At 43.0% G+C, this 17,770-nt stretch overlaps 1 protein-coding gene across 1 annotated transcript in view; it reads right to left on the reverse strand.

Annotated features, from left to right (window-relative positions):
- Window positions 1–938: 938 nt before the first annotated feature.
- LOC140719001 (protein FAM227A-like) overlaps window positions 939–17,770 on the reverse strand; it is a 71,803-nt gene continuing 54,971 nt past the window's right edge. The window contains exons 12-14 of the mRNA XM_073033309.1: window positions 11,333–11,483; window positions 5,307–5,377; window positions 939–1,283 (exon numbers count right to left, since the gene is read on the reverse strand). Coding sequence (XP_072889410.1) covers window positions 939–1,283; window positions 5,307–5,377; window positions 11,333–11,483 — 567 coding nt within the window. The remainder of the gene's footprint in view (window positions 1,284–5,306; window positions 5,378–11,332; window positions 11,484–17,770) is intronic.

Here is a 17,770-nt window from a genome sequence, read left to right on the forward strand (position 1 = left end):
ACTCAAGATTGGATGGAGCCTTGATAGCAGTATGGGTTGTTCTCCCTCCCTCTCCCTCTCAATGTAAGAAAGGATGAGGCCACCCTCGGGGTGGAGGAGTAACACCTTATATTCCATCTGGGTACCCTTCAACATGGTGGCATGAATATCGATTTCTGCTTCCGGTGAACAAATTCCACCCCCCCCCCCCCCATTCCCCTTTTCCTTCTTCTCACTTGCCTATTACACTATTACTTACCCCTGGGTCCCTTCCTCCTATCATCCACTCTCCTCTCCTATCAGATTTCTTCTCCTGCCCTTGATCTTTCCCACCCACCTGACTTCACCTATCACCTTCCAGCCGGCCTCCTCCCCCACCTTCCCCCTTCATTTCCAGCCCTGAGGAAGAGTCTCGGCCCAAAATGCCGTCTGTTTGCTCACTTCCATAGATGCTGCCTGACCTGCTGAGTTCCTCCAGCATTTTGTGTGTGTTACATAAGAAAGAAGTTCACTTAGCCCAAACCTTGGGATTGTAGAACCCCAAATACCCACCCTGTTCACCAATGGCTCCAGAAGTTGCCAGAGCACATTCACATCACTGGTTAAGACAGCAGCACAGGCAGTGCAAGAACACCCAACACCCTCAAACATCCTCAGGCATGGCAGCTGTCCTCTCTTAGCTTCATCGTAAGGGAATTGGCCTTTTCTGGGAAAGGACACCATCAAGCAGCAGTGTGTTTCTGCGTTTTTTACAGAGATGGATACCTGATGGCATGTCCTCAACAGTATAGCTCATTCCATCCTACTTCACAATTTAATCCAAAGGAGCTGCTTTCTAAATATATAGATGAGTACTCCAAACCAGGATATTATGATGAATTAATCTTACAACAGCACTTTACTCTCCCTACGTCTTCTGGAATTATGTATTGAAATGAATCCAGTTTGTTTCTCTCCTTTCAGCTCAGTGTACAGCTTGGACTCCTGTGTGAAGGCTTGATCTCATCTACACACGGTGACACTGAGCCTGCCACGAAACACAGGGGAGGGAAACCAACAGCTACACAAGTTCCCCGCAGTGATGCACGTGAACCACAGCCGGAGTAAGAGCGCGATTGTTGAGGAAAGAAAACAGTAAAAGGATATGGTGGAAGATGCCGGATCTCGGTTCTTGTCACAAAGATGTTTTCTCCAGATTTTGGTTCCAGTTTCAGACATTGAAGGAAGTTCAGAACGAGAGGACTGAGGCCGTACAAATTGAATAAATTCCTAACGAAGTCCGGCCCTTGTCTGGCTACTGGGGGCTGTGGGATAGAAGAGATGAAAACACCATGGGTCTGGCAGTGTTCTCAATCCCATTTTCTGACCCATTCAGTGTCCTCAGTCCCGATCTCTGGGATAGTACACATAAATGGCACGAGAGGAGGCTATAAAGTTGATGAGTTGAATGAGAATGTAGGATTGATAAGGTTATAGACACCATAAAGCGTTGGCAACACGCACAACACGCTGGAGGAACTCAGCAGGTCGGGCAGCATCCGTGGAAACGAACAGTCAACATTTCGGGGGTCGTCCTGACGAAGGGTCTCGGCCCAAAACGTTGACTGCTCGTTTCCACTGATGCTGCCTGACCTGCCGAGTTCCTCCAGCGTGTTGTACGTGTTGCTTTGACCCCAGCATCTGCAGAGTATTTTGTGTTTATAAAGTATTGGTAGTTGGTCGATAGAGTCCAAAGTTTGAGAATTTGGATAAATATTAACAAAATGTATTGATTCGGATTGAATTTTTTCTGTAAGGATAAATACATGTATCAAAGAAGGCAGTACAATCGATGTGGACCTCAGTAAGGGCTCACGTAGGCTGACGCTTTTGCTGCTGGAAGCAGGGGGTGGGCTTTGGGTTCTGATGTTTCTGTCATTCATTCTTTGGGATTTTTTTTTCTGTTTCGTGGATGTCTACGAAGAATAAAAATTTCAGGTTGTATACTGTATACATTCTCCGATATTCAACGATTGAACATAGCTAACTGATCCAAAGGTTCGAGGACATGGGACTCAAAGCTGGTTGGGAAATTGGACTTAGCAGGAGTCAGAAGGTGGAGATAGAGGGTTGCTTTGGTGATTGGAAGCCTGTGGTAAGAGTTGTATCACATGGATCATGACTGGAACCCCACGGTTTGTCATGTACATGAGCAGTTTGGATATGAATGTAGGAGGTAGGAATAGCAAGTTTGCAGACAATACAAAAATGGTGATGATGCTGATACTTAGGGGAATAGTCATAATTTACAAGATTCTATCGATTAGTTGGTGGGGTGAGCTGAGAAGTGGAGAATGGAACTTAATCCTGTTAAGTGCAAGGTGGTGCATTTTGCGAGAATTAATCAGAATAGAATATACAAGATGAATGTTCAGTCTATAGAGAGTACTGAGGAACAGAGGGACCTCAGTGTACAATTCTAAGGATCCCTGAAGATGGCTAAAAGGTGGTGAAGAAGTCATTCGAGATACTTGCCTTCAATAGCCAGAGCACAGAATACAAATGTAGGGAGGGCATCATATAACTTTATCAAGTTTTGTTTCAGCCACAGATGGAGTACTGTGCACAGTTCTGGTCACCACACGAGAGGAAGGATATAATTATGCCAGAGAAGGTACAGTGGAGGTTCATGGGATGTTTCATAGAATGGAGGGTTTAGTTATGAGGAGAGATTGGATAGGCTGGATTTGCTTTCCTTGGAGCAAAGGAGGACAGAAGGAGAGAGAAGAACTGAAAGAGATTCGCAAACTTGAGCGGCATAGATTTCTCCTTAACAGAACTATCTAAAACAGGAGGACAGGGGTTAAGGTGGGGTGTAAAAGGTTTTGACAGGATCCAGAGAAGAATTTTTTCACCCAGGTAGCTGAATTCTTGAACGGAATGTAGTGATTCTCACAACAGTTAGGTAGAAGATGAGCACTGGATTTGCCATGGTAGAGCGGGCTATGGATCAAGTGCTGTCAAATGGATTTAGATCAGATTGTTCAACATGTCATGGTGGGCTGCAGAGCTTGTTTTTGTGCTGTATGGCTCTTTGACTCTAATAGAATTGAGGAATGAGCTGAAAAAGCACGATCGTGGTAGATGATGGGAAGATCGAAAAATGGTATCACAGATGGGAGAAGACAGGATGGAAGGAAATGTTAAGAAGTATGTTAAGTGGTGTTGGAATCGGTTGTTTTTTTATGTCTTTAGTAAGTTTTTAGCAAGATTAAAATTATAGTTTTACTAACATATAACATGTAGTTTTAACTTGCATTTCTCACAATAAGTGGTGTTAGACTCCACCTACTGGTGGCAAAGCAATATAACAGTTACATAACGGTTTATCAACTTTTATTTTTCATTGGCTAAAATGTTTTAATTGGCCCTTCACTGTCTCAAAAATGTGGCTTCACCTCAGTATAAAAGATCAAGTCAACAAAAGACAACATCCTTCTGCAGTTGTACAGGGTCCTGGTGAGACCACACCTGGAGTATTGTGTGCAGTTTTGGTCTCCAAATTTGAGGAAGGACATTCTTGCTATTGAGGGAGTGCAGCGTAGGTTCACCAGGTTAATTCCTGGGATGGTGGGACTGTCATATGTTAAAAGATTGGAGTGACTGGGCTTGTATACACTGGACTTTAGAAGGATGAGAGGGGATCTGATTGAAACATATAAGATTATTAAGGGATTGGACACGCTAGAGGCAGGAAACATGTTCCCGATGTTGGGGTGAGTCCAGAACCAGAGGCCACAGTTTAAGAATAATGGGTAGGCCATTTAGAACAGAGTTCAGGAAAAACTTTTTCACCCAGAGAGTTGTGGATCTATGGAATTCTCTGGATGCTTTCAAGAAAGAGTTAGATAGAGCTTTTAAAGATAGCGGAGTCAAGCGATATGGGGAGAAGGCAGGAATGGGGTACTGATTGTGGATGATCAGCCATGATCACATTGAATGGTGGCGCTGGCTTGAAGGGCCGAATGGCCTACTCCTGCAACTATTGTCTATTGTTGTTCTTGTTTTAGTATCTTATTCTTGTCTTTTTATTAGGTTCTTTCCTTTAGTTTCATAATGATTTATCATCTTTCATTGGCTGTGTTATCTCCTAATTGGCTCTTCCCTTATCTCAGTATAAAGTGCCAGATTCTGCAAATATCACCATCTAGTCCTTGCCTTTTCATTAGGTTCTTTCCTTTAGTTTCAAACTTTAAATAAACAATCGTAAAGCAACAAGTTTTCAACTCATGGACTCCTAAAAGAACCCGCGGATTGAAAAATCCCCCGATCTGATACTGGAGATACTTGGGCGTGGAGGGAGATACCAGAGCTATGGCGAGGGAGGGGTGGAGGGAAGATTGAGAGAAATGGGAGAGGGAGATGCCAGAGCTACAGTGAGGCAGGGGTGGAGGGAAGATTAGCCTGATCGATAGGTAAAGATTATGATAAAAGGATACTGTGGACAGATGGAAAAAAACAGATTGAAGGTATGAAAGGAATTGAGAGATAAAGTGCTAGGTTTGGTGGAATATTATTTAGTAGCTGGTTTGGTAGAGTTAATAGATATGATGAGATGAACTGTGTGGCTGAGGGCTTTGATGGTCACTGTTCAGGGACAGGATACAGAACTGAGAGATTTGGGGAGTAGGTAGATAGATAAACTTGAGGAATGTCATCAGCTGCAGGATGTGGGGAACTTAACAGATTCGTTACTGTGGTGGAGTAGTTTGGGCAACATGGTGAGGGGTGACACTGACACGAGAAAATCTGAGGAGGCTGGAAATCCAAAGCAATACACTCAGACGCTGGAGGATCTCAGCAGGCCGGGCAATATCTGTGGAAAAGAGTAAACAGTTGGCATCTTGGGCTGAGACCTTTCATCAGGTGAGAGGCTGGTTTAAGGAATGAGCTGAGAAGGAGGACTGGTGGCATTGAGTGATATGGCGAATAGCGGGGTTGTGTGTTTGAGATCTATGGGAGGAATGGATATGTGTAGGTAAGCTGAATTGGTGAGATGGTAGGTTTGAGGGATATGGAGAGACGATGGGAGATCGGGATTGAGAGCTGGATTTGAGTCATAGCAAGACAGCATGAAGAGTGGGACTGGAAGACTGGAAGGTTGGAAGAGTATCTGGTTGAAAAACTCTGGGATATGCTAAGAGGATAAGTAAACGGTGAAGGAATGGCTTGTTGGATGTTCAGATGTTCTCAGTTTTGCACTTCCAGTCTGGCTGGGACAGGAATATGAGAATGCTTCTGGTGTGGTGTGGTGGGCTGGTAGTGGGGAATGTGTGCATGTGGCTCACCTCTTTCTGAAGGGGGAGGTGGCTCATTCCAGAACTTCTCACGAACTCTCTGCTTACCAACGATACTGCATCTACAGGGATTGAATCACAGAATTGTAGAGCGGTCACAGCACAGCCCACGCTAACTCTCTACTACCACAAGCCCCTCTTCCACAGCACTGTAAACATTTCTGCACCATATACGCTCAGTGGCCACTTTATTAGGTACACCTGTGCACCTGCTCGTTACTGCAAATATCTAATCAGCCAATCATGTGGCAGCAACTCAATGCATTAAAGCATGCAGACACGGTCAAGAGGTTCAGTTGTTGTTCAGACCAAACAAGAGAATGGGGAAGAAATGTGATCTAAGTGATTTTGACTGTGGAATGATTGTTGGTGCTAGATGAGATGGTTTGAGTATCGCAGAAATAGCTGATCTCCTGGCATTTTTTTATGCTCAGCTGTCTCTAGAGTTTACAGAGAATAGTATGAACAACAAAGAAAAAGAGTGGCGGATCTGTGGATGAAAACACCTTGATAATGAGAGAGGTCAGAGGAGAACGGCCCGACTGGTTCAAGTTGATAGGAAGGTGGTAATAACTCAAATAAGCACGCGTTACAACATTGTGTGCAATAGAGCATCTCTGAACGCATAGCACATTGACCCTTGAAGTAGATGGGACACAACAGCAGATACATACATACACACACTCAGGAGGTACCTAATAAAGTGGCTAAAGTATACAGTCGGCCCTCCTTATCCGCGGGGGATTGGTTCCGGGACCCCTCGCGGATACCAAAATTCGCGGATGCTCAAGTCCCTTATCAACCTGTCTCAATCCAGTGGACCTTAGGACCCAGTGGAACCCCAGACCTTATTTAACCTGTCTCAGAGCGGTGGACATTTGGACTTGGTGCCAGAGCTCTGAATCCGCAGTGTTTCTGTTCACGAAAATAATCATGATCACAATTGAAAATAAAGTGGAAATAATAAAGCAATCGGAAAGAGCTGAGACGCCATCGGTCATTGCAAAAGCGTTAGGCTACAGTCGGTCAACAATCGGAACAATTTTAAAGGATAAAGTGAGAAAGGCTCTGCTCCAATGGAAGCTACCAATTATTACTAAGCAATGCAGTGGTTTAATTATTAAGAACGTATGTTTCAGCGCTGGGCTCTTCTGTTCTGGAGCCCAGTGCTGAAACATACGTTCTTAAGTGTTTTATATGCATAGAAAGGTAAAATATATACTATATACTAAGACAAATGTTTGACTAACTGACGCTAAATAATACCGGTTGTACCTGTTCCGACTTATTTAGTAAGAGAACTTCCAATTTTTTTCGATCCCGATGCATGATAACCCACGCACATCCTCCCGTATACTTTAAATCATCTCTAGATTACTTATAATACCTAATACAATGTAAATGCTATGTAAAATAGTTGTTATACTGCATTGTTTAGGGAATAATGACAAGAAAAAAAAGTGTACATGCTCGAACAACAAGTGCTGGAAGTGCGATTCGCGGTTGGTTGAATTCGCGCATGCGGAATCCGCGGATAAGGAGGGCCGACTGTAATGCCAATGGCACTTTCATAAATAATGCGTACTAGGTGTTAGAAGGGTGCTCAGAAGTTTCACAGTCTGGGGAAAGTCGCTGTTACCCAGTGTGGTGGTCCTTGTTCTTCTGCTGTGACACCTTCTGCCAGATGGTAGGGGGTCGAAGACACTGTGGGACTGATGGAAGGGGTCCTTGACAACGCTGAGGGCTCTGCAAACACTGGTATATTGGGGTGGGGTGGGGAAGAGAGACCCCAGTCAGTGGGGTGTCCCAATCTGTTTCAGGCCCTTGCAGTCAGATGCCTTGCAATTTCATTAGCAGATGGTGATATAGCTGGGATCAGGACACTCTCAATGGTACTCTGGTAGAATGTGGCCAGAATGGAGGCAGGAAGCCTTGTTTACCTCAATCGCCTCAGGAAGTGGAGGCACTGCTGTGCTTTCTTGACTAAAGAGGTGGTGTTGAGGGACCAAGTGAGATCAGCCGTGATGTCCACGCCAAGAAACTTGGTGCTCCTGGCTCTCTCCACAGAGGAGCAGTTGATGTACGATAGGGAGTGATCAGCCTGTAACTTCCTGAGGTCTACAATGATCTGTTTGGTCTTGTCCACGTTGAGACTCAAGTTGTTGTGTTCGCATCAGCCCTCAAGTTGTTCTACCTCCTCTCTGTACGTTGACTCATCATTGTTGCTCATGAGGCTGTTGTGTCATCAGTGAACTTAATGATGTGGTTAGAGACGGATCTAGCAGTACAGTCATTTGCAGAGGTTTGAGCTGATCTAATAGTTGTGAGATCACCTATCTCCGTCAGTTATTGTCCCGATTTCAGCTTCACCTTCAGAGCTCATTTTCACAGACTCAGTACTGTTCCTGGTCTTCTGTACTTCCCATAGATTCTGATTTGATGCAATGGTTGAACAAGGATATGCTAGGCACGAGGTTATAGAATGCTGTGGTGTACATTTCTACTGCTGCGGATGGTCCACAGATTCTAATGAACGCCTAGTTCTGAGCTGTCTTTTGTGTTGGTGATCAATTCCATTCAACATATCAGTGGAAGATGTCCCCAGCTGAGCCACTTCTAAGCACTGGCTTTTCAGAGTTTGCAAGGGTAAATTACAAGGATAGCATATTTTTTGAAGTGGTCATCTGACATCTTAAGGAAAGGCATTCAGAGAAGAAGTAGGCGACATCCAGGTAGAGGACGGGAGGCAGGCAGGGAAGCCTCAGTCTACAGCTCACTCTAAAATTGGAAAAATGTTGAGTGAGTTCTATCGCTGAGGACTTGATAGTGAGGGTAATAGACAGGTACTTTGGTGCTATGGCACAAGTCCAGAATGATGAGTTGCTTCCCTTGTATTAAGGTCAATGATAGCACAAAATAAATACAGTTCACTCTGAAGGGAAAGACGTTATAGTCTACAATGGCAAAGCTATAAAGTGGATGAGGTCCCTGCAACACAAATTTAGGGAGATAGGTAGTAGAGTAAAGAGTGGGATATCTAAAGTCATAATCTCTGGATTAGTTCCAATGTCACATGCTTCTGAAAGAATTATAGGTCCGATATATAGCTAGAGGGAAGGGTTTAAATTTCTGGATCCTTGGGTAAGGTGGAAATGTTGCACCGGACCTGGAATGATCCAATTTCCTTGCACAGAGGTTCACTTCCACTGTTAGGGAGGGTTTAAACTTCGAGTATTGTGAGCAGTTTTGGGCTCCTTATCTAAGAACATACTGCATGTGCTAGCAGTGGAGAAGGTCCAGAGGAGGTCCACGAGAATAATCCTGGAAGTGAAAGGGTTAATGTATGAGAAGCCTTTGATGACTCTGAGCATGTACTCACTGGAGTTTCAAAGAATGGGGGGCTGGAGGGGAAACTTATTGAAACCTATCAAATATTGAAAGGCCTAGATAGAGTGTTGGTGGAGAGGATGTTTCCTGTAGTGGGGGAGTCTAGGAACAGCGAGGAGGAATTTCTTTAGCCAGCAGATGGTGAATCATTGCCATAGATGGCTGTGGAGGACAAATCATTGGATATATTTAAAGCAGAAGTTGATAGGTTCTTTATGTCAGGGCATCAAAGGTTAGAGGGAGAAGGCATAAGAATGGGGGTTGAGAGGGATAATAAATCAGCCTAGATGGAATAGAGGAGCAGACTCAATGGGCTGAGTGGCCTCATTCTGCTCCAATATCTAGTGATCTAGTCTAACAACAGGGGTTGGGGCACAAAATAAGTGTCCCTTTGTGGGATAGATACAGTCAAATAAAGAAAGAGCAGTTCAATGTGCAGAGCAGATGGAGGTGTAATAAACCAACGGAAGGTGAAATTGCATCTATTTTTACCAAGGGTCTGATTGGTAAAAATGTTAAACTGAGAGCCTGATCAGCACATGGAATATGATACTTTTCCTGTCACAGAGGTTTGATGAAAGGCAGGATTGGTAAGTCAATATTCTAAGATTTAGAATATCCAAGTAAACTAGGACCAGCTAATTGTGAGTGAGGAGCTGGTATCACAATACAAGTCAGTGATGAGTAGATGCACAAAAAAATTACAGGGAGGTGTGTGAGTGTTTGAATTAAAATATCAAGGACTTCTAACTTCCTCAATATTAACTGACATGGCCAAACTATGAAAGGTTTAGAGGGAATATTCACAGGAGCCTTTTGGAGATAGTCCAACTGGAGAAGGGGCAATAGTAGAGGGAACGTAACCAGGCAAGTGGTCGGAGTGTGAGTGCGAGAGCATTTTGAAATAGTGACCACAACTCTCTAAGTTTCAAGGACTGTATACCTGGCATCTGTGCTGGAACCCTTTCTGCTTACTATATGCATATATAATAACAATTTGGATATAAATGTCTAAAGTAAGATTAATAATGACACAGAAGGTGGTGGTGTTGTTAATGGTGAGGAAAATTGTAGGCTACAGATCAATCTAATGAAGATTGTTGTTCAGTGCCATTGATTCATTGCAACCCTGTGGTTACTGAAGTTGTCCATGGGGTTTTTCATGATACAGAGTAAATTTGCCAGGACTTTCTTCTGACCTGGCTGGATTTGAACCCAGGGCCACTCACTCCAAAGTCCAGTGCTGATGCCACTACACCACCGGCCAGTCAATGAAGATTAGTCTCCTACGATTATCACACTGCTCTTTTGTACCTGATACCACAAGATTGCACACAGAGGGCGCTTGTGCTTCTGTGCATGGGGGTCTTTCACACATGCACACAGAGCACCCGTGCAACCCAATCTCACCCAGATGGAAGGCACACTCGCTGCGTTCCTTTTTGCAACATGAACCACCCTCAGAACCAAATGCAAATACAGTGGATTCCGGTTAATTGGACCATCAGTTAATCCGGGAAGCTGCTTATTTGGGACAATTCTTAAAAGACAAAAACTAATTGAGAAAATAGCCAGGATTCCCTTCATTTATTTGGGACACAATGCCACTTAACTGGGGCAGGAGACTTGCCGAACAGTTTTTAACTAGTGTCAATCATGTGCACCTGTGTGGCCATTAGACACTACGTCATGCTTGGACCAAACTGTTTTTAAATATCAGCAGCTGCATGTGTTTGTGTTTAAAAAGCAGTAATTTTTGTCATAGAGTCATAGAAAAATACAGTGCAGAAACACTTCGGCACGTCTAGTTCTGTGCCAAACCATTTAAACTGCCTACTCCCATTGACCTGCACCCGGATCTTAGCCCTTCATACCCCTACCATCACTGATAGTTGCTGAGAAATAAGCAGTAAGGAAATTCAGACAACACACACAAAATGCTGGAGGAAGTCACCAGGCCAGGCAGCATCTAGGGAAAAGAGTAAATTGTCGACGTTTTGGGCAAGGCTCTTGGCACGAAACGCCAACTGTACTTTTTTGCTGAGTTCCTCCAGCACTTAGTGTGTGTTTCTTGGATTTCCACCATCTGTAGATTTTCTCTTGTTTGTGAAAGTAAATTCCAAACTGTTTTGTTCACTGCAGTTTCAAGCATTCATGCTCGGAGATGCCAGAGACAGCTGGGAGCTAAAACGAATCAGCTTCACTACTTCAACAAGTGGAACTATGAAGAATTTGAAGGTATCAACAATCATCTTGAATGTTAAAATGAAAACGAAGATTTGGAGGAGGCAGTCGTCGAAAACATTGTATGAAGGCAGTCCATTATCTGCACTAGGAGTTTGTGCTGATTGTGTTCATTTACAGATAATCAGAAGAACACAGCACCATATACTGGATGAATTCTCCATCAATAACCATTAGGAACTAATACACAACTTGTTACTCAGTTAAATGATACTTATACCTTTTTAACTATTTCCATGAATCTTCAGCTATTTAGGGCAACTGCTTAATTGGGCCAAAACGGATTGGTCCCACTGGTGTTCTAATTAACTGGAATCCACTGTACTTCATTCACAGCATTTGATAATGTTTTGCTCATCATCCATACAACATGGCTCCATTCTCACCAGGGGACCTGGCTGGCCGCTCGTCCCTTTGGCAGGTCTCGGTTTCCAGCAGATCTGTAATGGATTCCTGTTCGCTTTCTAAACTCTTCGGTTTGGATGGTGAATCTAGTGGCAGTCTTGACAAGATGTGTTCTTTCCTTTCTGTAGAAAGCTGAACGCAGAAAATCATTTTTAAATTTCATTTTCAATCTTCTTTTATTGATTTTTAAACAAAAAAATGAATAGATGCAAATCAGAGAAGTTATATCAAATACATAATGCAAAAAACATACGAACAACAAAAGGGATATATACCGTCAAAGTCATATAAATATACTAAGCTATTGTGTATAAACAAAGAGCCACAACTCCTCTTGGTAATTCATACAAAAAAAAGACTGTAAGTCCAGATTCTTCAAAGATTCTTGGACATTAAAGTTAGATTTTTCAAGCTTCCCATTGGTATCCGTCAGCTTATCAATCTTAGTATTGAGCGATCCAAATTCAAACTTCATATCTTGTATTGAAGAGAATATTCCTGCTAAAGTAACAGGTTCCTCCAGTTTCTTTATGTTCAGTTCGTTCCGTTTCAGGAAAAGTCTTGCCGCTTCTCAGTTCAATACCAGATCGACTTCCGGCCATCGTAATTAAATCATAAATCTTTCAACAAAAGTAATAAATCATCAGACTTGAAAGGAGTCTGTCAGTGGGATGTAAAATATATTTTAAAAAAGTGGAGTCGCTATAAAGTGTGTCTCACTGCATGCGTTGCAAAATGGAGTCTGTACGCAGAAAATCAGCATTAATTGTCAAGTGGAATTGAAACCAATATTCAAAATGTAACTAGTTTTTCCCTGGTCCCTTCACCCTCAAACATCCTCTTTAAATGAAATGTTTCTACCATGAGCATCCAGTCCAAAGCACCCCACTCTTCTGTCTCTTGTAATATATTCAAACAATGTGGAAGTGAGATACCAGAAAAGTTTGTAGTTGCAGAGAACCACGAGGGTGTCAGTACCGAGAGACCATTCCCTTTGCAAAGCCCTCAAAAGCTCTTCCACTTCCAGCAACCACAACCCTTCTCAAGCCACTTTCCATGCAACTACAGAAGATGCAATAACTGCCCTTTTACATCCCCACCATTCAGGGACCCTGTTCAAAGTAAATTTATTATCAAAGTACATACTGTGTATGTCACCATATACAACCCTGAGATTCATTTTCTTGTGAGCAATCACACTAAATACAAGAATTATAATAGAATCAAGGAAAGACTGCACTCAATAGGATGGAGTACAACCAAAATATAAGAAAAAATATAAGAACAAAAGATCAAACTGTGGAACTACATAAAGAAAGAGGGAAAAAATGAAATAATAATAATAAATTGAAAGACTATGGAGCATGAACAGGGTTTACATTGTCCCAATCATAATATCTATAGCTGTTATCATCTCAAAGACACTACACAATAGTATTAAACAATTAGGACTACACATATTTATGTAAATCTTCAGAAAACCACAAATCTAAACACCACTAGAATGGTCCAAAAGTTCCTAGCAATTGAGAAATGTGTATGTGCTTGGCTATACCTGTACCTCAGGTTTTACCAGCTTAAACTGAGAAAAAATATAAATAATAATCATAAATAAGCATTGAGAACATGAGATGAAGAGTCCTTGAAAGTGAGCTAATAGGTTATGGGAACAGTTCAGCGATGGGACAAGTGAAGTTATCCCCTCTGGCTGAAGAGAGATCTGTGAAGGCATGCTGATCATAATCCATCTGTCTGGTAGAGATTTTGATAGAAGTAAACTACTGACCTGTCCACCTGGTTGTCACTTTGGAAACCAGAGCGCCCGAAGGAAACCCACACAGTCACAGGGAAAACGTACAAACTTCCTACAGACCGTGACGGTAATTGAACCCGGTCGCTGGTGCTACCATGCCACCCCCCACAAATAATATTGAGAAGATGAAATGTAGAGTTCTTGTAGTGAGTCTGGGCTGTGGAGTTGGATCAGAGCTGAGGTGAGAGTGAAGTTAAGCACAATGGCTTGGGAGCTTGATGGTTGTAGGGTAATAAATGTTACTGAACTTCATGGTGTGGGTCTCAAGGTTCCTGTACATCCTGCCCGCTGGTAGAAGTGAGGAGAGAGCATGGCCTAGATTGGATGTGGGTGGGAGGGTCCTTGATGATGGATGTCACTTTCTTGTGGCAGCGATCCTTGTAAATCTGCCGGAAGTCAGGATTAAATCCTGGTCACTGGAACTGTGAGACGGCTGCTCTACCCACTCTCCCTTGGTCTACACCCTATCACTGACTCTCCCTTCTCATCCCTCCACCCCTACCCCTCTCTTCAGCTTAAAACATATTTTTCCTCACTTTTCCAGTTCTGACGAAAGATCATTTATGTTATACACAATGTAACACTGCCCCTACTGCTTTGGGGAGCAATAGGCTACTTACAACAGAGATCTCTTTCTTTCACTAGTTCTTACCTATACTCAAAGTGATTCAATTTCCTGACATACTGAGCCAAGATTTCTCTAAGATCCCAATGTTACCCTTTCTTAACACAGATACCCTTCCCCATTTTCAATTCTGCTCTCTCAGGTAACTTGAATGTACCAGATGTCATCAGTGTTTATATAGGACCTGTAATGTTAGAATCAGAGACAGGTTTATGGTCACCGACTAAGATGACATGGAATTTGTTGTTTTGTAACAGCAGTACAGTGCAAGTTGATAGAATTGCTATAAGCTATTAAAATAAATAAATAGTGCAAAAAGTTACTCCTTTTTTACACTATTTATTTTTGTAGTTCACAGTAATGTTTAATGACTTTGCGCTGTATTGTTGCCACAAAACAACAAATTTCACATAATCTAAGTCAGTGACTACAACCTGTAATATTATGACAAGGTAGTGTTCTAGGTAATAATTCCAGTAAGATGACAGCACGCTCAGTCTCAGCAGCTTCTATGGGGTCAACCAAGGATGTTGTCCTTTTTTGGATGTATTTTTTTTACAATTTCAAGACCCTGCTGGACATTAAGAACTCAAAGTGCTGCAGGTCCACCCCATCAGAGAGTTGCTGGTTGGTGGAGAACTGAAGGAGCTGGATGGTGTAGATCGTGCTGACGCCTGCGTCAGAGGAGTCAGCGCGCAAAGGAAGTGTGCAGTCTAACATCGAGTGGCTTTCCTTGTGATTGCAGGACCCTGTTGGACATTGTTAATGTGCAATGCTGCAAGTCTGATTCACTGATTTATTGATGGACAGCGGGTGGGGGGGGGGGGGGGCGAGGGAGCTGCGTGGACTCGTTCATAATGAGAACTAGGCCTCAGGCCACAGTGTCGCCTGAGTGCAGCCACCCTGGAGAGAGGAGTCAGAGTTAGAGTCATAGAAAAGTACAGCACAGAAACAGGCCCTTTGGCCCATCTAGTCCATGCCAAAACATTTAACCAGCTCACTCCCACTGACCTGCACTGGGACCACAGCTCTCCCTATCCCTACTATCCACGTTCCTATCCAAACATCTTAAAAGTCGCAAATGAGCTCACATACACCATATAGCTCGTTCCACACTCATGACCCTCATGTTCCCCTTAAACCACCTTTCACCCTTAACCCATGACCTCTTGTAGTTGTAGCTTCAACCAACTTGAGTGAAAAAAGCCTGTTTGTATTTATTTTGTGTACCCTCATAATTCTGTATCACTCTATAAATCTCTCAATCGTCTACGTCCTACAGGATAAAATTCTAGCCTATTCAATCTTTCCTTATAACTCAGATCGTCCAGTACGGGTAACATCCTTGTAATTTTTCTCTGTACTCCTTAACCTTTCAAATATTTACCTAACTCCACTTTACTTAAATCTCATGATCTGGCCTCCGCCGGAGGCAACGTGGTGTGGCAACATGCTGGATTTGGTGCTGCCCCCTACTGCTCACTCAGCAAAATACAAGCCGTATTGAGTTTGACTACAGATTGTTGCAACAGATACGCTCTCAAGGTCTTGGACTATATTTTTTGTGACTGTATTTTACTGCTATCTTATATGTGCTACATGTGCTTTATACTGTGTGTGACTGTTGGTACTGTGTTTTGAACCTTGGTCCTGGAATGACACAGTTTCGTTTGGCTGTATTCATTTGTATTCATGTATGGTTGAATGACAAATAAACAAACTTCTTTGCTGCTTTAATTCTGAAAGTAAAGATATGGACCTTAGATTTTGATAAGTTGTGCTCGAATTAGAAAATAGCCTCTCGTATAATTACTCTCTTAGTTTCAATCCAAAGGATCGTTCACGACAGGAGAACTCAGTCCTGTGGTGTGCTTTTCCCTTGCTATGTGGGACATCTCTCGTGGCAAGTGTGTGTGCAGGATGTGTGCCCACTGAACTGCTGACTGACTGTGTTCTACCGCGAGAGCTGTCTCTGAACCCACAACAGAGCATCACATTGTGGACAGCGTGTTTCATGAGCTGGTCACTACAAAATTGTTGGCTGAACATTATGTGCCGTTCTGATGCTACTGGAGAGGGTGTAGAGGAGATTCACTAGGACAGGAGGTTTTTGTTATGGGGAGGGGATGGGTGGGATGGGCTGGGTTTGCTTTGAGTGGAGGAGGCTGAATGGGGACCTGAGAGGTCCACAATTATGAAGGCATAGACAGGGTAGATAATGAGAAAATTTCCCTTATGCACTGTCTAAAACCAGAGGGCATAGGTCGAAGATGACAAGTTGGAGCATTTGGGGGAGCGTGATGCAGAATCTGCAAAAAATATTTTTCATGCAGATCGAGTTTAGAATCTGAGAAGATGCAAGAAACAATCTGCTGGAGGAACCCAGAGTGTTGAGAAGCATCTGTTGGGGGGGGGGGGGGAGTAGGAATGGTCAATATTTTGGGTCGAAACCCCGTGAGAGGACTGGGTGTAGAGAGGGAAGATAGCCAGTTTAAAGAGGAGAGGGGCTAGGTGATCGGTGGACCAAGGAAGGGTGAAGGATTGAATCAGGAAGGGGGGAGGATATTGCTGGGAGACAGGTGGGGAGAGGAGAATGTGAGAGTGGAGACAGCAAGGAGGATGATATTAAAACTTCACTGTACCTAGCTTCTCATTACTTATGTTTTTACACATAGCTAGGTTTCAACTTAGAACATAAATATTAAACGGGGTAGGAATAAACCACTTGACCCCTTCAGCATTTAATGTAATTTTCCTGTGTCCCTAGATTCCTCGAATACCCAAAAATTTATCAATCTCTGACCCAAATATACTCTAACAGCTGGGCCTCCACAGCTCTTTGGTATAGGGAATTCCAAAGAGTCACCATCTTCAGGGAAAAGAAATTACCGTAGATTCCGGATTTTAAGCCGCTACTTTTTTCCCACATTTTGAACAGCTTTGAACTTTGCGGCCAATAATCCGGAGCGGCTAATGCAAGGTTTTTTTCATGCCGCCTCGTAAACATTTTGCCTCGTAACAGTAGACCAATAAAATTGATGAGTAGTTCACAGAGGTCCAATGAAATTGTACGATAAATCAAGCGCACTTTCACAATTAAATTATTGTAAATCAGTCATTTGTACTCACCCTCATCAACATGGAAAACACTCGAAGCATTGTGCTACCTACCCTCTTAGTTTAAACTATATTTGTTTTCTGTACTACATCGCGGGATGCTATGACGACACACCCGGTTTCGCGGCGTCTTGTGGGAAAATGCCGTTTGCGATGAAACGGAAAGGAGGGGGTCGAGCGGCGGAGCGGCTTTGGATCCGAGCGAAATCTGCTTTTAAATGCCGTTTGCGATGAAACGGAAAGGAGGGGGGGAGCGGATTCCGCGAGCGGCTTTGGATCTGAGCGAAATCTGCTTTTAAGTTAAAGGCGATCAATAACTTTTCCTGGTAGGCTGCAGTATATATATTTTTTACCAGTCGTTAGGAGATATTGGAATGTTGTTCAGTAAAGAAGTATACGCAACGTATATTTAAAAGTAGCCGCGTACGGGCACGGTTCGAAAAAAAGCATTTGCAATATGTATTTGTTTTTGTTACCATATGGATTTAATTAAAAGTTAAAAAAATCCTCACGTGTAATATCTTTCTGTGTAAATATCTCATATTACAACGTGGGACACCTGCGGCCGAAAATCCGGTGCGGCCTAAAATCCGGTGCGGCCTTTACATTTAAAAAAATGATTTTATTTCTAAAATTAGTGCCAGCGGCTAAAAATCAGGTGCGCTCTGTAGTCCGGAATCTACGGTACTTCTATCCCTTCCCTAAACATTCGACCTCTCGTTTTGAGACAGTGGCTCTTATTTTCCCAAGCCAGGAGAAACATCATCCGATGTACACTCAATGGCCATTTTATTAGGTCTAGTAGGTACCTGGTAAAATGGCCACTGTGTGCATGTTCGTGATGTTCTGCTGCTGTAGCTCACC

This window comes from Hemitrygon akajei, chromosome 31 (genome assembly GCF_048418815.1).
Source record: "Hemitrygon akajei chromosome 31, sHemAka1.3, whole genome shotgun sequence".
In the NCBI taxonomy this organism is placed as follows: Eukaryota; Metazoa; Chordata; class Chondrichthyes; order Myliobatiformes; family Dasyatidae; genus Hemitrygon; species Hemitrygon akajei.